Source organism: Arachis stenosperma, chromosome 3 (assembly GCF_014773155.1).
Source record: "Arachis stenosperma cultivar V10309 chromosome 3, arast.V10309.gnm1.PFL2, whole genome shotgun sequence".
Lineage (NCBI taxonomy): Eukaryota > Viridiplantae > Streptophyta > Magnoliopsida > Fabales > Fabaceae > Arachis > Arachis stenosperma.
The window spans coordinates 13,251,386-13,275,360 of NC_080379.1; the positions used below are offsets into that span (position 1 = coordinate 13,251,386).

Genomic DNA, 23,975 nt, shown 5'->3' on the forward strand with positions numbered 1-23,975 from the left:
GAAATTTTTTCAAACAAACATCAATATCCACCCCAAATTTCATTATATATACTCCTCATAAAAACTCAAATTATCATAATCATACCACAACTCATCAAATAATCATTCAACATTCAAATAATCATCCAATTTTACACATTCTTGCTAAACCATTAACATCAACAAGATCAATCCAACAATGTCTTAAGATTAACTAGTCTAAGTTTTCACATAACATTATATACTGATTATCCGAAACTAAAATCCGTACCTTAGTTAACAGTAGTTCCAACCTCTTGAACCTTCCTCTCCAACTAATCCAAGCCTCACTTAATCCAAGTTTTAATCAACACCAATCAAGATAAGCACTCAAACAACTCTATTCAATCTAATAATATCCAAATTTCACATGACTCATATTAGGTTTTCACACAAATTAGAGAAAGTGAAGGGGAAGAGTTCTCTCTCTACATGATCATGGGTCAAAATTTCGCTGAAAATTGAGTTTTAAGTTTTTTTAAAGTATCAAAATCACCAATTTCAATACCCACATACCCCCAAAATACAAAGCAAGAAATAGAGAAATGGGATTAAATTCTCGTAATTACTCACTGCAAAAATAATATAGAAATATAGATGGAGATCAGAGAAATGCGTGACCGCAAACGAGTCATCAATTAAAGCTTCAGTTCATGAGAAAAATAGATTAAAAGGTGATAATGAATAGTATTTAGGGTTTTCTCACTCCTCTTCTCTAAGTCTCGAGCCCTCTCTCAATTTGTGAAAATTGAATGAAATGATGGAGTCAAGTACTTTTGGGCCACTAAGGGAAGGACATTTTTTTTCGTCTATTGGTCCTACTTGAGACCAAAATTTTAAAAATATGTGTTCTGGTTTGTATTCTAAATATTTTTAGAGAAAATTTCGAATTGCCAATCAGGAACCTTTCCTTATGAACCCGCCGAAAACGACTGTGGAGGAGGCTGACCAGCTACAGATGAGTAAGAAAAAGCTTCGAAATGATGGGGGCACTTATATCGGAGAGACTTCCAGGATTCCCAGAGAAGAGGATTGGATGTATGATAAGACTACTTTTGTGGGAGCCAATGGAAGAAGGAGAACATATGCAGACCTGGTAATCCATGGCAGCACAGAGAACAATGAGGACTCTGAAGACTCGGATGAGAAAATGACCAACGAAGGGAAGTCTTCCGATGAAGAAGAATCGGGGATGATGGAAGAAATGTTGGAGTGGAGCCAAGCACAGAGAGAGGCTTACAGGAAGGCACGAAAGGAGGAGAGAGCAATCCCTTCCATCACTGTGAACCGTTTACAGAATGGCATTTTCAACATCCAGGTAAATAAAGCTGAGAAGAAAAGACTAGAAAGACCATGGAAACACACCTTGATTATCAAGCTGCTGGGAAGGAGTATTTCTTACGGGGTACTTAAGAGAAGGCTCGACACAATGTGGGCGAAATCTGGAGGGCTAGACTTGATTGATCTAGGAAACGATTTCTTTGTGGTCAGGCTATTCAATGAAGATGACTACTGGTATGTTCTGGAAGGAGGACCATGGATGCTTTTTGATCATTACCTTACTATTCGCCGATGGACGCCAGACTTTAATCCCTTCGGTGTGTCGATTAATAAGATAGCGGCATGGGTCCGTCTTTCTGACTTGCCCATTGAGTACTATAATAAGAGATTTCTGGGGACAGTCGGAGATCAGATAGGAAAAACCCTCAAGGTTGATATGAACACGGCCAATCAATCACGAGGAAAATTCGCAAGACTGTGTGTGGAAATTGATCTGAATAAGCCTCTAGATGCCAAGTATTTAGTGAATGGCCAAAACTATTTCATTAAATACGAGGGCTTACATATGGTTTGCTTCAAGTGTGGTAAATTTGGTCATGTTAATGAAGGTTGTATGCAAGCAGGGCCATCGACTTCAGCCCAAACGGTGAAGGAGAATGCACAGGTAGGAGCTCAGGCAGGACAGGAGGAATCAGGGAGGAAGGAGGTTGATAAGGGCAAAAATGTCATTAATGAGAATTCTAATTTTGGTGCATGGATGATAGTACAAAAGCAAAAAATGACAAGAAAATATGCTGTCAAAGAGAGTGGAGATAGTGGCCATAAGGATCGTGGGGAGAAGAATAATATGGAAAAGATGGCGAATACGACAAGATACGAGGTTCTGGCACAAGGCACAGATTATGAGCAGGCTAGAGGCGACAATGAGAAAGGTCCTCATCAGCAAGTGTCCTCATGCAACGTGATCCCAAACGGCGCACCAAAAGAATTTCTTAATAGGAGTCAAATGAGGAAAACTAAAGCGTCCACGGCAGGCACAGTTGTGGAGCCAATTCCTTTGGCCCAAGGTAATCCAACCCAGACACCTAAGAGAAAACCTAGTAACCACCAGGAGGGTAGCAACTCTGAGCCTGGTCCAGTCTCCCGGGCCAATCAACCAAAAGAAACCTTGGCCCACTTTTCCCCCATGCCTTCCTCAAACATACCCAACCCTTTTCAAACCCAACCCACTCTCTCAAATGAAACAGTGATAGAGGAGACCCCTATGGACCCAAACCTTAACCCAAAACCTCCGGACCCAACTGTTCCATGCTTCTCTGGATCATACTTAGATGAGGTTATGGTAGAAAGCACTTTGACTGTGATGGAATGGGGTAATAGAAATGCTTCTCCTGTAGGGGAGGATATGAACTTGGCCTAAACGAGCCTATATGTTCTCAAAGTACACCTTTGAACACTGAAGCCTTAAGCTTCCTTCTTTTCTTGCTATAGTGATGATTATTTTCTCGTGGAATGCTAGAGGGGCTGCCAGCCCAAATTTCACTAGAGTTTTGAAAGAGTATGTGTCTCAATACAAGCCGGACTTAATTGCAATACAGGAGACGAGGTGCAGTGGTACAGTTGCACAAAATGCTATTAAAAAAACATGTTTTAACTTCAATCTGGTGATTGATGCTCAGGGGTTTTCAGGAGGAATATGGCTCATGTGGAATAATCCCAATCTTTTAATTCAAGAGATAAGTAGAAATGAACAAGCTTTGCACATCTCAGTTTCATACAATCTGAAGAAATGGTTCCTTACTATCATCTATGCTAATCCAAATGAAGAAGGAAAAGGGAGTTGAGAAATTATATTGCTAATCTGGTCCCTACAATGAACTACCCTTGGATGCTCTGCAGGGACTTCAACGATATCAGTGACATAAGTGAAAAGAAAGGACGAGCACCTCCCAACTTAGCTCAGATAAGGCGTTTTAGGGATTGGATGGACTCATGCGGGTTAATGGATTTGGGTTTCCAAGGTACGCGCTTTACCTGGAGAGGTCCGATTTGGCAAGGCAAAGAAAGAGTCTTCAAGCGTTTGGATAGGGCCATATCCAATCTTGATTGGAGGATCTGTTTTTATGAGGCTTGTGTAGAGACTCTACCACGGATAAAATCCGATCACCATCCCATTTTGATTAAGTGTACAGGTAACAGTCATGTTCTGAAAAATAAGCCATTTTGGTTCGAATACATGTGGATGCAGCATAAAGAGTTTCAACCCTTTCTCAAGAATAACTGGAACAGAGATTTGGCCCTTGATGAATCTATAAAGGTGTTTGTGGAGAAAGTAAAGCAGTGGAACCACAACATTTTTGAAAATATCTTCAATCAGAAGAGGATTTTACTTAGCAGGTTGAAGGGGATTCAGAATTCCCCTAGATATGGGAGAAGCGAGTTCTTGGACAATCTAGAGGATGATCTTAACAAAGAGTTAGAGGTAATCTTGGATAGAGAACAAATGTTCTGGATACAAAAATCCAAAGAGACTTGGATGGTTGAAGGAGATCGTAATACAAAATATTATCACAACAAAGCCATTATTCGCCGAAGAAGAAATAAGATTTTCAAGCTAAGAGACTCTGGTGGTAGCTGGATAGATAACCTGGACAATCTCAAAGGTCATGTCTGTGCCTATTTCAAGCATCTGTTCTAGGAAACCAATCCCAATAGAGATTGTAATCTTCATACGCAGACTATCTATCCGGAGATGGAACCAGGTGACATGCTCAAAATGAAAAGAGTTGTAGAGGCAGATGAAATTGAACAAGCCATATTTGCCATGGGGTCTCTCAAGGCCCCTGGTGAAGATGGATTACCAGCGGGTTTTTATAAAGCTAATTGGGAGCTGGTAGGTAGCAGTTTGAAGAATTTTGTCATGAATTGCTGGTCCAACCCTATTAATATTAAGCAGGCCAATAACACTTTCCTTGCTTTGATCCCCAAGAATGATCAACCAGAATTCGTTACTCAGTTCAGGCCTATTTCCTTATGTAACGTTTCTTACAAAATGATTACTAAGGTAATTGCTAATAGGCTAAAATCTGTCCTTGATAAAAGAATTTCTCCCACTCAATCGAGTTTTATTCCAGGTAGAAGAATACAAGATAATATAGTGATTGCCCAAGAAATTATTCACAGTATGAGAAGATCCAATGCGAGAAAAGGGTCCATGGCTATAAAGATAGACCTAGAGAAGGCTTATGACCACCTTAGTTGGAATTTTGTTGAAAAATGCCTTATGGAATTCGGACTGCCTCCAGAAATGATTCACATTATTATGCAATGTATTCGGACAACTAGTTTCCAGGTTTTATGGAATGGGGAGCCTTCAGAGAAGTTTGCACCGTCCTATGGTATTAGGCAAGGGGACCCTTTGTCTCCCTATATTTTTGTTATTTGCATGGACAGATTAGCACATTTGATTGAGGATAAGGTTGTCGAGGGCGAATGGAGGCCTTTCAGGATTGGTAAGCATGGTCTGCCCATCTCACATTTGATGTTTGCAGATGACCTGATGCTCTTTGGAGAAGCTTCTTGCACCCAAATAGTGAATGGCCAAAAAAACGCAAGTTTTCTTCTCCAAGAAGGTTAACCCAGCTAGGAGACAGGAAATTGTTGATCTTGCTGGTTTCAAAGAGACGAGGGAAGTCGGTAGATATTTAGGGGCATACATCTTGGAAGGAAGAGGCACCAAACGAAGCTACAATCATATTATTGACAAGGTGAAGGGTCGTTTGCAGGGATGGAAAAGAGATAGCTTATCGATGGCAGGGAGAGTGGTTCTAGCGCAATCATCCATCACACCTATAGCCTTCTTTTCAATGCAACATAGCAAGATCCCAAAGTCTATCTGCAATCAGGTAGAGAAAGAATAGCGACGCTTTATTTGGGGTGACGATCAAAATAGGAGAAAGGCACACCTCATAAATTGGAATACTTTGTGTTTTCCCAAGGAGGTTGGTGGGTTAGGTTTGAGGAAATTAGATGTTATGAATACGGCTTTTCTAGCAAAGTTGTGTTGGGGAATGATAACAGAGTCCTCTTCATTGTGGACCAAAGTGTTATGGCATAAATACAATTCAGGAGATCAAACGCTCAACCCTTATGCCAAAGCAAATTGTTCGAGACTATGGAAAGCTCTTCAACAGATTTGGCCATTTATAGGTGAAAGTACCGTTCACAGAGTTGGAGATGGCAAACACACCAGATTTTGGAAGGAGGACTGGCTTAACATAAATGGATGTCTGATTGAGCATGCAAATACAAATGGCCCAAATTTTGAAGAAGAGGCGTGGGTTTCAAATTTAGTTACTCAGGATGGCAATTGGAATATGGAGGAGCTCAGAAAGTACTTGCCTGAAGAGTCCATCCTTCGAATCAATGCGATCCCTGCTCCAAAGGAAACTGACCCTCATGACAATATTGCTTGGAGACATTCGGAGGATGGCAAATTTTTGGTCAAGTCGGCTTATAAAGCTCTGGCTAATCTACCAACTTGTCAGAACAGTATGTGAAATCAGATTTGGCGCTGGAAAGGACCTCAAAGGATAAAAAATTTTATGTGGATAGCTGCTCATGGGAAACTGCCAACGAACTCAAGGAGGCAAAAGTGGCTTGGAAATTCCCCTAATTGCCATAATTGCGACAATCAGATCGAAGATATAATTCATGTTCTCAGAGACTGTATTGAAGCCAAGAAGGTGTGGAAGAGATTGGTCAAACCAGATGCCCTGCCTTTATTCTTCAATATCCAGGGGAAGGAATGGATTCAGCAGAATTTAAACTTCGATTGGGGTAGCTCGATTCAGGTGGAGTGGGTTAACATACACTTTCATGGTGGCTTGTTTCAAACTATGGAGTTGGAGGAACATGGAAATCTTCTAGGACCATTATAGAAGACCTCCAATGACACACTTGATTATTCAAGAAGATGCTTTGAAAATTCAAGAAATTTTTAGGCGAAATGGACCCAATCCTAAGCAGTATACTCTCATGAATATTAAGTGGGACAGACCCCCTGATGGTTGGGTAAAATTGAATACGGATGGAGTGGCAAAAAATAACCCAGGCAAGGCAGGATGTGGTGGAGTGATTAGAAATAGTGACGGCCATTGGATAATAGGATTTTCTAAAAATATTGGCTTCTGCACAGTTTTCATAGCTGAGCTCTAGGGAGTGTGTATTGGTTTGGAGACAGCAAGGACGCTGGATTTTTCAAGAGTATGGGTGGAATGCGATTCAAAAGCGGTGGTGGAGAGCATTTTGAGTCACAAGGAGAAGACGAGTTCGGGTTCAGCGCTATATCATAGAATAAGAATTCTTATCGATGGAGACTGGGAAATTAGATTCACACATATCTATCGAGAAGCGAACAGATGTGCAGATTGGCTTGCTACCCATAACCTGAAACAGAACCTGGAGATTAGATACTGGAACTCACCTCCACCCTTGCTTAGTTCCATAGTTGTTGATGATATTTTTGGGGCTTCTATGCCTCGTAATGTAACCGTTTAGTTTTTCCTTTGTCCTAGGTCTTTGGCTCCTCAATCTACCAAAAACAAAATATATATTTTTATGGTCATTTTTATATTTTTATTTTCTCATACGTAGTATTGAATAAACTTAAGCATATACAATTAGCTATAATGCCCGTACATGTTTTTTTTTTATATAATTAATTATATTTTTGTGCTCTAAATAATTTTGAACTCAAATTTTATCTGTAAATTTTTAAATTGTGAAATTTAAATTTTTAATCTAAACCAGACAATTTAAATCTCCTAACTCGATTTTAATTAAACAATTAATTTATTAATATTTTCCGGATCTTTCATTCCATAATTAAATTTTAACCCGATCCTATTAGTTATACATTAGTGAAATTTTAACTCAAATAAATACATCGCATTGGACAACTATAATTTTTAACCTTACATTTGTTGATAAATTTTAACCTAACTATTAACTATTTTATACAACGTCAATAAAATTTTTTAGTACAACTAATAGTATTATACATGATTTAGTTTTTGTTGAGTATTAATCTAAAAATATTATTTATTATTAGCATATTTTTAACTTAATTATTTTATTTTTTTCTTAGTTATACTAGGAATTAATAAAAATAAAAATAAATTTAAAAATAACATAACAAAAAAAATTATCGTAATACATAAATTGAGGTAATAATTCAAATTTTTTTAAAATTAATATAATTAAATATTAATATTAGAACTAAATTTTTAAAATAATATTTAAACTATTTTAGATCTTAGACACATATATATTAGAGTTATTCTCGTAACAATAATAATTGACATAATGTCATCAACTTGAATATTTAGAATTTGTACAAATTTAGAACATCCTCTTGTTAAATAAGCTAGTAATAAAAAATCACATATTATAAAATTATTTTTTATTACAAAAAGTTTAAAAAGTAGACAATTTAAATACAGTACCAATATTTGAAATTGCATCTTTAAGTCTAACACAATTCTTTAAAAATTGAATCTAAATTATGGAAACTCAATCTCATTATATGCTCTACTTTAAAGATTTTTTGGTAAATATAGAAAGCATTGGAGGGGGAGGGGGATGATTGCTCAATAAAAAATCGAGCTCCTCCTGAAAAAACTAATTTTACCCACTTTCTATTAGGTTGGTAATAATATATGAGTAAATTCAAGCATTGTTTAGTAAAATAGAGTTCAATATCCTTTTGTTAAACTCTTACATCCATATAATTAGAACTTGAATCAATAAATATAACTCGAAGTAGTATTTGATAGATGTGGTGCATTGTAATCAATTGCGGCAATTTATTATTTTTTATTAGTATAAATACCAAGGTTCTGAAAATCGAACCGCTCTAGTTACTGGTTTACTGGTTTAGAGGTTCAACCGGTTCAACTGTGGTTGAACCGAAAAAATTATTTTATAATAAAATAATAAATAAAATATAAATAAACACATGAAAATATAATTATAGTCTAATCTAAACTTTAAAATATCATTCAAATTAAAAGTACTACATAAACCAGAATGTTATAATCTCATTCAACTACAAATTCAAAAATAAAAAATAAAACAACCAATCAAATATAACATAGCAGCATCAAAATGATCCAAATTTGTCATCAATCATCAACCCTACCAAGTGGAATAAGGCTTTTTGTTGTATATCTTTCTTATTTTAGCTTAAGTATTTGATTAGGATTTGCTGAAACATATATTTTCTAGGTCCTCTCATTCACCCAAAAGAAGAAATTTTACCCTTAAATGTATCATCAACTCATCATCATGTTAGCAACCGTGGTTTCTAAAGAATGTACACCTGTGAATAACTAACAACCCATCTACAATAGAGCAGGATCATCATCACCGCCTTCTAAGATGTCCATGTTTAATCTTCATTTACATAATTAAACAACTATTTATATACCAAAAAATGTAATGAGAGAATCTTTCAAAGGTACCTCTCCTATAACTTTTTTTGGAACTTCCCCCTCTGAAGCTAGAGCTCGGTCAACACATAAATGGGAATGAGCCACATTTCCAACATAAGTGAAATCATACATGTTATTGCCATCACCAATAATGAACTGTTCAAGAGAGAATTAAAATTAAAGAATTAAAAGACTTTAAGAAATTTTCTGGTAATAAGTTACATGTGCATATTGCTCTGTCCAAATTCCTCTTTGTTTTTGGAAGCACAAAGATTTTCTATTATTTGTAACAAGCCAATTTCTTTCAATTCATGGATAATTTGAATCATCAAACTATGTCCCACTCAAGATTAATTGTCCAGATTAATTAGCTACTGAAGGAGAGTACAAAAATTTATTAGGACACTCACTACAAATGCAGTGCAAAGCATAGCCTTCAGCAGAAACTCACATTAAGAGTCAGGAAGTATGACTGAGTATGCCATAGCATCAGCTACAAGGCTCTACAAAGCAGTAAAGTCAAGCTAATTGCTAACTCTTCTCATTCTGCTCAGCCCAAAGGGGATAGGATATAAGAGCAGAGAACAGATCGAATAAACATTAAGCCTGCCTAAATCACGCAAAAACTACAAAAATGTATTCTGTAGCCCATACTCAAATTGCTACATGAACACAAAGAAGAATCAAACAGAAATTGCAGATCAAGCACGAATTCAAAATTCAATAAAAAATAACTCTAAATCCAGAAAATCAAGTACGCTTAGAGACAATTAAAAAGAAAGTAGAATTATAAATCAAGTACGCTTAGAAATTATGATAATACTAAAAAAATAGATTTAACAACCCAACTAAAGAATCAAGAACAACCCAACCAAAGAACAAATTAAAATCAACCATAGGGAGGACAATGGAAGAATAAAACTAAATCAGAATCAAACTAACAATAAAAATAAAAAAGTTCAGAATAAAAACAAATCAGAATCAAAATCAAACAGAGGCTCCATTACAGATTCAAATGCAAGGAAGGATGACGGCGCTGGAAACGGAGAGCTGGCGACGGAGGCAGGAACAGAGATGGCGCCGGCGACGGTGGAACAGATCTTCGCAACGGAGGCAAGAGGCGAGCCTGGCGACTATTCTTCCACTACTGAGTGTTTGAGACGTTAGCTGAGTGAGGGACCGAGTGAGCTTCGAAGCTCCAACCGGCGACTGCGTCAGGAGGTCTGGCGGCTGAACAAAAGGGAGGGACTGAGCTCGCCAGCGTTGAGAGGAACGGCTAGCTCGAAGGTGATGGGAGGGACAAGAGAGGGTGTAATGCTGCGCCGTTGGAGAGTTGGAGTTAGGGTTGGCAACTGGTAAGGGTCGGGGCTTACTTACTGAATGCTAAACGTCTAAACGGTGCGTTTTGAGCATTTTTGTACAAAGTAAAAAAACCGGCCGGATCTCGGTTCGGTTCGACTGACTGGTTACCGGCCGGTTTAGCAGTTCAATAACGGTTTTCATTTTTTTCGGTTTTAGTATATAACCGAATCGTAATTCTCACCGGTTCGCCGTTCGACCGGTTCGACCGGCCGGTTCGAACCGGTTTTCAGAACATTGATAAATACTAAGCAATAAGTTAAATAGAGTTCACTGTCTCTTCGTTAAACTCTTAATTAGAACCCAAATCGATAAATACAATTCGAGGCGGTATTTGATAGATGCGGTGCATTGTAATTTGTAAACGATTGCGGTAAAGAACAATTGCGATGTAACGTTAAACAAAAAGAATAAGTCGGAGTAAGAACAATCATCAAATTATCAAAAGAATAATAGAATGGCAACATAAAAAAAATCCATAAAAAATGTAACTTGTACCTTAAAAGGATCAATTTTGATAAAAATGAATAATACATTCTTATTTATGAAGTAGTCAAGAATGAATAACAAATTAAAAAATTAAACAAAATATTTTACCTCTTAAATCTAAACTCATGAACCACAAAAAAATACTATATATACCTTTTAGTAGTACGAAATTAATCATTGATATTAATATCAATTTGATACTAATAGGATATACACATGTATAATAGAGAATATTAACAAAGCTATTAATGTTAATATCACATTTATGGCTAATTATGTTTGATTGACAATTAGAATGATTAATAATTAATATAATTAGAATGATTAAAAATATTAATAATTGGCAATTAGTATAATTGTGTATTAAATATTGATTTTTATATAATTATATATGAGATAATTTTTTAAAATAAGTTGAGAAAAAAAAGTATACATCTTAGTAGTAGAATACGCTATGTCAATATTTTTGACGCTATAATGCTATCTGTAATAATATAATGATAATAGTAGATAAAATTGTTTCTGCTAACAAGGTTATGATCGAAGAAATAACTAATATTAACCTAATATTAAAAATGGTAGATTTATCAAAATTTTAAATTTTAAAATTAAATAAGATAAATATAATATATATGATGAAAGAGGGAGAGTTTATTAAAACATTTTTAAAAATATTTTATTTGTTGTTGTCGAATAATTTCCTTAAAACATTAATTAGAAATATGTATTATTAATTGACTAATATTGATAATTGAAATGCATGTCTCCTCTGGGCTCTTGGAGCAATCGTGATGCTTTACGAATTTTGCGGAAGAAAAAGATGTGTATATGGAAATGGAAGTGCAAGTTACGTATTTGGGGCACAAATTGGGCACCTCATTAATAACCCTTATTTTGATATTCTTAATAATTTATCAATAATATATATGGTCCACAATTTTTATGGGCACATCTCTTCCCAACCACTATTAATAATAGAAAGGAGCAGATATATAAGTGTTATAGGAAAATTTTTAAGAGTTACAAGAAAATTAATATTTCAGTAATTTTAGTTGTTATTCTTAAAATATATATAAAAATTAAGGATTAAAAGTATTGGAATATAAATATTCTTAGAATATTTGAAAATCTTTTAATTTTATATATACTCGGCTAAAACAGTTATATTTTTTCCCCTTGCTTTTATGTTTTTGGATTTATTAAAAAAAACTGATATATATTAATTAAAATACATTAATTTTGTAATTTCATTAAAAAGTAAAAAAACAAAGCTAATTAAAAAAAAAGAGTATGTTGCATATACAAAAACTTCCAACTCTTAACTATAAATTGCGTTCGAAATAATCAAATAATGCTTTCTTTCTCATTGTATTCTCTTTATATATATACTTAGCTTTTAAAAATATCTTTGGACAAACTTTTAATTATAATCTATTACGTCCATTCAATTTTTTTTATTTTTTATTTTTTTTTTATCAAAGATAGAAGACTCAAATCTACGACCTCTTAATTGAATATGAAGAGATTATGCCATTTGAGTTATAATTAATTGGGTATTACGTCCATTCAATTACTATGACAAATTATGGAAATAAAAATGACTGGACATAAGGATAGATTAAATTTCTACGCATATATAGTACTGCTCATCTACGTGCATTGTATATTAATAACCAATCAACTCTCTGTTATAACACTTTTCTTGTTGAGAAGGACAGGACAATAATAGATGGGATAACAAAAAAGGAGATAAAAAAACTGTTTTTTAATCCTAAAATGTATTGTGAAAGGACAATAAAAGGTATTAGGTTCTATAATTAAGTACTTATATTTTATAAAAAAATTAATTAAGTTATTGTTGCTAAAAAATTAAACAAAATAGAATATTTCTAGGCATATACTTGTAGGGGCTAAATTGAAAAAATAATTGTAAATAATAAGAACTTAACTGCAAATTAAATAATTATATTGTTATATATCAAAGTTAATTTATTTCTTTTATTCTCTTTTTAGATTAAAGAAATTAAAGCTCTAACTGTTTGTTCTTTGTGAATATAAAAATGTATAGTAGAATTCAATAATTATTTTAAATAAATAAAATTTTTGGAAACCAATATTTTATAATTATTTTATATGAATTTAAATATAAAATAATGATTAAGAGTTCTAAATTCTAATTCATTCTCTTAACTATTCTTATTATTTTTGAAAATATAAAAAGTATAATAAAAAATTAAAACGTAACCCTTTTTATTTTGAATTATCTAGGATTTTCATTTATTTTTTCAAATATATCAATGAAGTAAATAAAAATAAAAATATTTAAAAGATAATAAAAAATCAATATAAAACAGTCTAGAATTTTCTTATTTTGTATTTTTTAATTATTGCTTACTTTATTTTGTATTATTCTTTAACTATTATTAAAATAATTAAATAATATTACATGTAACAGGTGTGTAATTATAGATATTTTATATATAAAGTTATGGATGTTAATTTAAATAAATAGTTTTTGAATTATTATCTCTCTAGTATGATGGATAAAAATAATGTTTTCAATATAAAAATTTTTACAAGATTAAAATATTATCTTTTATTTAGTATAATTTCATTCAATAATACAAAAAAGATAGATGAATAACAAATATTTTTATGGTACAATCATAATTTTTTTTAGTTTGTTAGAATATAATTAAGGTCGGTTAAATTAATAAGTATCAATTATAATTATTTATTAGTATATCTGTATATTTATTATAGGATATTACGTCTTTATTATTTCGTTTCTCTTAGCATTTATATATAGCCTTGTATATTATATTATTGTGGCACTCACAAAAATAAGATACAACACTTTCTTCAGATTACTCTCATATTTCTAACATAGTATCAGAGCTTAGGTTATTTTTTTTCTGATGAAAAATAGTTCATAGCCTTTCACGTTTTCTTTTTTCGACGGACTCTTTGTCGCTGTTTTCGATCACATTTCCGACGTTTTCTTCTATCAGTGACTATACCATCCTCTTCGTCTCTTCGTTCTGAGTCCAACGAGTCAAACTACGTCGCTGAAAATGCTCTGACGCGCCGTCGCAAGTTCTTTGCTGCCATCATCTTTTCTTCCTTCCAGAATGCTCCAAAACCATTGATCTGCGTCCAAGATGAACGCTTCAGAACCGTCCACTCGCGGACCCGCGGCTTTCTTCGACCCGTGTTCAGCAGGATCGTCGAACGGGACAGATCATCGGGACTGGTCGTAAGGTCAGAATTTTGTTTGAACTTGAAAATCTTCATATTCCTTCTAGGTTAAATCTCCGTGCTATTTCTTCTCTATCTACATTTCACTTGTGGCATTGCTGTCTTACCCACAGTTCCTTAGAAACATTGCATCCTCTTATCTCTAAAGGTGTTTTAGGTCAAGTTAATCATGAGTCTCTTGATTGCATTTCTTACCAAATTGCAAATTAACTAGCATTATCTTTTCATCATAATCCATCTCTTGCTTGCTCTCCTTTTGATCTTATTCACTCTGATGTTTAGGACTCTGCTCCCATTACTTCTATGGGAGGGGTCCGATACTTTGTAGTATTTATTGATGATTATTCACATTTTACTTAGGTTTATTTGATGACTAATCATCATGAGATGCCTCAACTTTATATTAACTTTGCCACTATGATTAAAACTCAGTTTTCCAAGGTCATTAAAGTCTTCCAACGCGATAATGCTACGGAATATCATGACTCCAAACTTTTAAATTTTCTTGTTGAATAGGGTACTTTGTCTGAGTTTTCTTGTCCTAGTATCTCTCAACAAAATGAAAGAGTTGAACGCAAACACCATCATATTCTTGATTCTGTTCGTGCTATGCTTCTTCCTTCTTCGTGTCCTAAGCGTACTTGGGGTGAAGCTATTCTCACTGTTGTCCAAACTATTTATAGACTTCCTTCTTCTGTCCTTGGTAACACTACTCTTTTTGAGCGTCTTTATCATACCTCTCCAGATTATAGCTCTCTTCGTGTTTTTAGTTGTGTCTGTTTTGTCCTTCTTCATCTTCATAAGCATAATAAACTTGAACCTCAGACTCGCATGCGTTGTTTTCTTCAATTCCTTTACTTAGTCACCATTTTCACTAACTTCAATGTTGATCTTTTTTCTAGTGATGATAGTACAGGTTCTATCTCATGTCCACCTCTCAAGCCTCCTACTCTTCCATCTTCTCCATCTCCCAGTGATTCCAGCCCGGACGATGCTCTTGCTCTTGCTATCATGCCTCCTCCCTCCACCCGTTCTTCTAGGGTAAGAAATCCACCTCCTCTTCTTCTTGATTATCATTATTTTTCTACTATTCTTCATCACTATAAACCTAAGCCTTTCTGTGAAGCCTCCATAAATAAAAATTGACAGAAAGCAATGCAAGAAGAAATACAAACACTTGAAAAAGCACACATTTGGGACTTAGTTGATCCTTCTTTTGATTAAGAAGTTGTGAACAGTAGATGGGTATACAAGATTAAGACTTGCTCTGATGGTTCTATTGACTATTATAAGGCACGATTGGTTGCTCAAGAATGTACACAAGAGTAGTATGGTATTGATTATGAAGAGAGTTTTGCTCATGTTGCTTGTCTTACATTTGTTCGCGCTCTCTTTGCCATTGCTACTGTCAAATTTGTTCGTGAAGAATACATTTCTTAATGGGGATTTAAAAAAGAAAGTCTATATGAACTACCACAGGATATCCTTGTCCTCCTATCAAAGTCAGTCTCCTTCATAAGGCATTTTATGGTCTTAAGCAAGCTCCTCATGAATGGTTTGAAAAGTTTAACACCACTATATGCAATCTTGGTTTCACTTGCAACTCTCATGAGAATGTTCTCTTTATTCGTAAAAGTGAACGTGGGGTTGTCCTTCTGCTTTTGTATATCGATGATATGATCATTACTTGAGATGATGTTGATGGTATCTCTGATCTTAAAGCATCCTTTCACCATATTTTTTAGATGAAACGTCTTAGTTCTCTCAATTATTTTTTTGCCCTTGAAGTCATATCCTCAAATGATGGCATCTATCTCTCTCAAGCTAAGTATGCTTCTGATATTCTTGTTTGAGCCGAAATTACAGATAGTCGCACTGAGTTTACTCCTCTTGATCCTAATGTTCAGTTTACAACTATGGATGACACTGTTTTGGATAATCCTACTCTTTATCAACAGTTAGTCGGAGGTCTCGTCTATTTGACTGTCACACGACCAGACATCGCCTATCCAGTTCATGTTCTTAGCCAATTCTTATCAGTTTCTCGTACTACTCACTATGCTGCAGTTCTTCACATTCTTTGCTACATCCAAGGCACTCTGTTTCATGGTCTTCATTTTTTCATCCATTTATCCTTAACTCTTCATGCGTACTCAGATGCTGATTGAGCTGGTGATCACATTGATCGTCATTCTACTACTAGTTATTATTTGTTTCTTGGTGACTCTCTCATTTTCTGGTGAGCCAATAAGCAAACGTTTACTGCTCGATCAAGCACTGAAGCTGAATACCGTGCTCTCAATAATACCACTACCGATGTTGTCTCGATTTGTTGGCTTCTTGAAGACTTGGGTTCCCCTCAGTCGTTTCCAACTGATGTTTATTGTGACAACCGCAATGCTATTCAAATTGCTTATTATGATATTTTTCAAGAACGCACAAACACATTGATATTTAATGTCATTTTGTCCGGAAACGTCTCCTTATTGATGTTGTTCGTCTCGTAGATGTTGGAATTTTGGATCAGATTGATGATATTTTCACAAAGACTCATCATCCTATTCATTTTCGGACTCTAGTATCCAAATTCAATATGGTATCTTTAGCCTCCACTTGAGTTTGAGGGAGAATGTTAGAGTATAATTAAAGTCAGCTAAATCAATTAGCATCACTTATAATTATTTAGCATATCTGTATATTCATTATAAGATATTACATCTTTATTATTTTGATTCTCTTAGCATTTATATATAGCTTTGTATATTGTATTATTGTGACACTCACAAAAATAAGTTACAATAGTTTCTTCAAATTACTCTCCTGTTTTTAACATAGATGTAATTAATTTCTTATTATTTATAATTTTTTCAATTAAGTTCCTACAAAAATATATTTAGGAATATTCATTTTCTTTTGTTAGAAACAAGAGATTAAACTGGACAAATGATTTGTGTATTATTGAGTGTATTCAAGTTGTCTATTCAAGTTGTTTGAAATGATACAATATAAAAGGGTATTTATAGGGGCTAAGAGAATCGTAATAATAAAGACGTAATATTCTATAATAAATATTCAGATATACTAAATAATTTTAATTGATCCTAATTGATCTTAATTATACTCTAACATCCCCCCTCAAACTCAAGTGACAACTTGAGTTTGAAACATATTTAAAACAATGAAATAAAGAGAAAAACTGCATAAATTGATAAAATGGGTGTCGACGGAACTGACGGAAGGAAGCGCAGACGGAACTGCCGCTTGTCTGAAAGAAGCGCAGACGGGACTGCCGTCTGAAGGAAGCGCAGACGGAACTGCCACAAGAAAATATAGACGAAACGCAGACGAAACTGCCATTAGAAAACGCCGACAGAACTGCCATGAGAGAACGCAGACAGAACTGCCGAAAGAGAGCGAAAACTATATAATTTCTTCATGAGAATAGGTAAGCAGCGGATGAAAATGGTGTTTGATCATCAACTCGAAAAAAAATACAAGACAGAGAAAATAGGCTAGTCAGTGAGGTAAAAAAGCATCAAAGGAGTGACAAAAGAGAAAGAAGAATGACATAGGAAAAAAAAAAGCAAAAACTACGACAATTTCATCACAAGGAAAATAACCTATCCTGTTCAAGAAGGATACCATGGCTCTGATACCATTTTAAAAAGAGAGAGGAAACAATAAAAAAAAATATTTGTGAATATTCAAGTTGTGTAAAATATTTAACATATTTGAATATTTAATAAATATTCAGATATATTAAATAATTCTAATTGATCCTAATTGATCTTAATTATATTCTAACACTTTTAATGTTTTTGTAAAAATAATGAATTAATTAATTTCAGAATTTTATAAAATATCACACTTTAATTATAAATTTGTAAAGTATAAAAATTTAGTTATAAATTTAATAAAATTATAGAACAATAAGATTAATTAAGCTTTTAAAATATTAAAAGATAAAAGAGTTATTAATTAATTAATGGGTATAATTGCTAAAATCAAAATGGCCCTTAAAGAACGAGAAGTATAGCTGTAAACAACTAACAAACCCTAAACATAACAAAGTGGTAGCTATGTGCATGAATAAAGGCTCCAAGAGCCACAAAATCAAAAAGGGCTGCTGATATCTGAGTCAGTCTAAATTAAAGAACTGTCACTTCCTATTTCATTCCGACTAATAAATTGTTTAGTTGTTTTCACTTTATTTATTACTCGGGGATTATTATTATTCCCTTCTTCCATCATTCCAGGTCATCTTTCTAAAAATTGCTTGAGAAGAACATCAAAACTTGGTCCTGGATGAAAGACCTATTTTTTTTTTTCAAAAATAGTGAAATTTGAATTTGCTATTTTTAAGTGAGTACATTTGAGTTATAATTTATTAGTGAAATATCTATTTTTTTAAGAAAAAAAAGAGTATATTTTAACACTTGTCAAAATACGAATATCACAAACAAAAAAAAGTAAAATAAGCATATCAATAATATTTAGAAAATAATAAAAATTTTGCTTAACTAATTTAAAATTATTTTATTTAATATTTATTAATTATTACTAAAATTTAAATATAATAAATATATAATTACAAATATTATATATATAAAATTATAAATATATTATATTATATAAAATAATTTTAGATATTATCTCCATGTTATTATCATAAACATAATACTTAATACCTACATTTCCTTATTCACCACTTGTAATTCAAAAAGGACAGCTAAATATATCAGCCGCCATATTAACTTTCGCTTTCACTCCTAATAGAGGTGTCATTATTAGACTTTAATTATTATCTGTGCTGATAAAAACACATTATAAATTTATTAGTAAAAAAAATTAGTTAAAAATTATTATAATCTTTCAAAAATAAAAATAAAAATAAAAAGAAGTATTATTAATATAATTATATTAGATATATATATTAATATAAAATATATATTAAAAATAAATTAAATTATATATGTATCTTATTGAATATAATAACTGATTTAATAATTAATTTTTATGTATATATTATATTTTTGTATTATATATTATGTGTAGGTTAAAATTAAATATCAAATTAATCACTATATATCTATGTATAAATATATATTTTATATTTTATACTAATAATTAAGTTTAATAGATAGTTGATCTATAAATATATAACCGTCTGTAGCAACCCATATAAATAGTTCGTTGTACAAAGTATACATTACTATACAATGATAGAAAGTATATATATGGGTGAGAGTAGTGAGAAACAACAATCACATGTAGTGCTATGAATATGTGTTTCAAGATCTTGTGATAATAATAAGAAGCAATAATAAAATGGAAGAAATGAAATGTTCCATATCCAAAATTCTGAAAGAATTCCATGCAGGCTACTTCAGGATTGGCCTCTCCCTTTGCAGCCAAGCCTTGTTATGGAAGACCCTTATCAACCCAATCCAAGATGCACACGCTCTTAGACGCATATTTACCTATATACCCTTCACAGCCTTCACTCTTCTCTGGTCACTCGCCTTTCTCACACTCCTCACGCTCTCTCTTCTCTACGTCCTCCGATGTCTTTTCCACTTCCACATGGTTAAGGACGAGTTCCTAGACCATGTCGGAGTTAACTACCTCTTTGCTCCATGGATCTCATGGCTCCTTTTGCTCCAATCATCACCCTTCATTTCCTCCAAAACTATCTACTACCATGCACTCTGGTGGATTTTCTCCGTTCCGATTTTCGCCCTCGATGTCAAGATTTATGGACAGTGGTTTACTAAGGGGAAGAGATTCCTGTCGACTGTGGCGAACCCTGCGAGCCAACTGTCGGTGATAGGGAACTTGGTTGGCTCGCAGGCCGCGGCCAACATGGGATGGAAAGAGAGCGCAATTTGCATGTTCTCTCTTGGCATTGCACATTATTTGGTGCTATTTGTTACTCTTTACCAGAGATTGTCCGGGAACAATAGCCTCCCGGCGATGTTGCGGCCGGTTTTCTTCTTGTTCTTCGCCGCTCCGAGCATGGCTAGCGTGGCATGGAACTCTATTTGTGGCGGCTTTGGTAGCGCCTGCAAGATGTTGTTCTTCCTCTCCCTGTTTCTCTTCTTGTCTTTGGTAAATCATTTTTCTATTCAAACTTGTTATTTATTTAAAATATAAAAAATTAAAAAATAACATTAAATTAATTATATTCTGTGTCAACATTTTTTTACTGCGGTTAGATTTTGTTATAGTTATTAATAAGACGTATATTACAGTGGTAATGATGTTTTAAAAGTGTTTCTAAAATTAAAATAATATTTTTTTATTATTAATAGACTGTTATTTTTAATAATTAAAGAATATGATTTATTTTGCTAATGTTAGGAAGACAAAAGATAATCAGTTTTTTTTTTGGTGACTAAAAGATAATCAGTTTAAATTGTTAAAATTTATTTTATTTAATATTTATTTATTATAAAATGTATTAAATAAAATTAAAAGTAGTAAGTTTTAGTAATTTTTTACTAATATCTTTTTGTTATTAAACATTTCTGATTTTATTTATTCATTATTAGATGTTGTTGAATGTGATATTGAAGATACATACCTATTTTATTTGTGATATTGTTTTTAAATTATATATTGGTTTTTCAGAGATGATTTTTCCTTTTTTTTTTACTAGTCTTATTTTTTTCTGAACCAGCAGTCTCTTCCTTAGAGATAGAAAGACTGTTTCTTCTCCGATATCAACTTGGAGCAAGAGAATTGAAAAAAAAAAAAGAAAATAAAAATTTGAAGGCTTTTTATTGAAGTCCTAAGGAAAGCGACCATGAACAATTAAACATGTACTTTCAAAAAGAAAAAAGAAAAAAAAAATCAAAATAGAAAATGACGGTGCAAAGTTTCAAATTGTACACGTTCTGTGAACTTCTCATTCTGTGATTTGGTTTGCTGATCTTTTTGGAAGTATCCATGTTGAAGATCCACTTGAAAACTGGTCCCTGCGTAATTATATAAGTTGATTATAACCTGTATATTGTTGCCAAATTTTGGATAACTTGGACTATCCTTGTAATCTAGTTCTCACTCTGAAAAACACATGATATTAGGAATTTGCATTTTGTCCTATCCAAAACTTTTACCTACTTTTAATTATTTCCTTTGTGAAACTTTATTATTTTTTAGCTTTACTAACAAAGACTTTTATGCACTTAACCAAATTTTAGGAATAATAAGTTAGAGTTTAATTTTGATACATTAACATTAACAGTACAAAACTTTTTATTTCATCGTTTAATAATATTTGTTGCTTTTATGATCATTTATGCGATTAATGTAAAAAATAATTATTTTTGCCGACATAGTATTACATGTAAAACTACTTTAGTCTGAACATACATCAAAATTAAATTCTAATAAGTTTTCATGTTTTAAATTCAAAGAAACATTTCATTTGATATATGATTGAGTAAGTTTCTTTTGTAATTTTGTACAAACAGGTTTCAAGGCCTCTGCTATTCAAAAAATCGATGAAAAAATTCAGTGTGGCATGGTGGGCTTATTCATTCCCCCTCACAGCTCTGGCACTGGCTTCAGCAGAGTATGCACAACAAGTTAAAGGGGTTATGCCTCATGCTATTATGTTAGTCTTATCAACACTCTCAGCTTTGGTGTTACTATTCTTAGTACTTGTTTCTATCTTCTTCAACACTGCTGCAAAGTCCTCACCCTCAACAACTCAACATGATCATTCATCTGAAAGTTCTAATAATGTTGTAACCGTCAATAATCATGTTTAGTCTTACCAAGAGGAGATTTTTGTTAGTAAATAAATGTATATATACCGCCAAATATTTCATATATGTTAGTAAATAAAGAAGATGCTGTTTTATATGTGATTGTTATTGATTTGCACAAAACGCTGCATAATTTTATCTTTTTTTTTCTTAATTAGTAAATTACTAAAGTGGAGTATCCAACACCAAGATGGAATACTTAAGAGTTTATACTTTATAGTTGTTATTGTACTTTTTTTTTTTACATAAGTAAAAAAAAAAAATAGGAAACGCTGCTTTGTGTAGTATAATAAAACTGCTTGGTGTTTATTAATGATGAAAATGGTTTGATAAAAATATAAAATAAACAATTTAATATTTTGAAATAATTATATAAATTTTAATGATTATTAATTTTTAATAGACAAAATTACTCTAAATCCTAAATTATAATTCAGAATTATTTCTTTTTATAAGAAAAGACTTGTACTTCATAATATTTTTTTAATAGCTATTTCAATAAATATATATTTACGTGAAAATGATATTATGAACGGTTAGATAATTTAATCAATCATAATCAATCAAATATATTAAATCATCTAATGATTTGTAATATCATCCTCGTAAAAAGTGTATTAATCGAAAAAACTTTTTAACTTATGCTAGCATTGTGGTTTTGCTGAGCTGTAGAAAAAGTATAGCCAAAGTAGGAACCAAATAGAACAAAGGAGATTTTTAATTTGTTGTATGCATTTTGTGAGGAGGGTTGCCAATAACAAGCTGTGACCAACTCATTAGGCAAGTGAGGCCAATAACATGTTGATTTTAGATGGAAAAATTAGAAAATGATATGCAGACTATTTTGAATAAATATTGTTTGCTAAGAGCTAAATACTTGTACTTGAACTAGACTCTTGTGGAGTAGTCAATTAACATATATTTGATTTCAACGCCGCCAACCATCATTTTCAGTATAACATTGGTAGATTAAGCTCAGGCATATTTTGGTTGGAATGAGTTTTTTTTTTCTCTCCCTTTTGAGTATATACCCAATCATTTTAAATTTACGTTAAAATTAGTCACTAAAATTAATTAATAATATAAAAATAAAATATATATTAAAAATAAATTAAATTATACATATTTATATAAAAATACATAATAACTAATTTTTTATGTATACTTGATATTTTATATATATATATATATATATATTATCACGCTTGTCTTTATTATTATTATTATTATTATTTGGTCTACACGCTTCTCTTTATTTTTGTATCAATACAATCTAACATATTTTATGTTGTTATTTTTGGTAAACAATATATTTACGTTTTATTGTATCAATAAACACAAATACACAATCTCAATAAGACCGCTATAAATTTGGTCAATAATTATCACTTTTGATGACCCTGGGCCTATTGCTTTTCTTTTCTTTAGTCCCAAGAATGGCTTGCATAAAAGCCCACTTGGCCCATGATCTTATTTTGCAAGCCATAACTAAAAAGGAGGGATAGACCAAAAAAAAAAAAAAAACTAAAAGGAGGGATATATTATAAAGGAAAGTAAAATATAATAAAAGGCAACGGCCTCTCCCATATCCCATATAATACAGGATTTAATTTTGATATGCAATTACATCCGATCTTTTAGAAGATCATTCACGTAATTAATATAAAAGATAGTTATTATTACTAATGTCATAATTAAATATACGTATAAAACTATTTTATACTGATAATACATTAAAATTAAATTCTATAATATAATAAAACAAAATTAATGTAATACACCTAAGGATATATGTATTTGGTAATTAAAGAAGGGTCATCCACTAAAAGTTAAAGTTCAGATTATTTGTTTCTTTCAACTGGAAGAACTCATTTATTTTATTAGGTAATTTGAGGCGAATGTTATCAAGTGGACTCAATGAGACTTGATATTAAATTCGAAAGCTCTAATTCATCGTAAGCCCATATTATATGGTGTACCAAAATGTTTAATTGTTTGCTTTAAAACCATTCCATCCTTTTTTTTTGTTTCTCACGGTATCTCTCAACCTGGCAGGTCAATGACTAATTCGTCGCGATACTAAGCTCCATTTAAGGGTTTGCCGCTGAAAAACCATTCCATCCTTATTATTGGAAAGTTGGACCTGACGTCCTCTACCCAACAGAAAAAAATAAATAGAGACGATAGCAAAAAGATAATTACTTCAGACAGTTAGCTTTTGTTTCTTTTTTTGGGCATTGGTCCCAATGGTTCTTCTAAAAAAAAAATAGAGACAATAGCAGATAAGGATGGCAACACTACCCAA

General features: G+C 32.5%; 2 protein-coding genes across 2 annotated transcripts; both read left to right on the forward strand.

Annotated features, from left to right (window-relative positions):
* Positions 1 to 2,792: 2,792 nt before the first annotated feature.
* On the forward strand, positions 2,793 to 3,997 carry LOC130965520 (uncharacterized). Its single transcript, XM_057890278.1, has 2 exons — positions 2,793 to 3,091; positions 3,199 to 3,997. Exons 1-2 carry the CDS (start codon positions 2,793 to 2,795, stop codon positions 3,995 to 3,997), a joined length of 1,098 nt encoding a protein of 365 aa, XP_057746261.1.
* A 15,103-nt stretch (positions 3,998 to 19,100) lies between these two features.
* LOC130968169 (S-type anion channel SLAH1-like) lies at positions 19,101 to 21,765 on the forward strand. Its single transcript, XM_057893286.1, has 2 exons — positions 19,101 to 20,006; positions 21,374 to 21,765. The coding sequence occupies exons 1-2, from the start codon at positions 19,227 to 19,229 to the stop codon at positions 21,671 to 21,673; spliced, it is 1,080 nt and encodes a 359-aa protein (XP_057749269.1). The 5' UTR covers positions 19,101 to 19,226; the 3' UTR covers positions 21,674 to 21,765.
* The last annotated feature ends 2,210 nt before the right edge of the window (positions 21,766 to 23,975 follow it).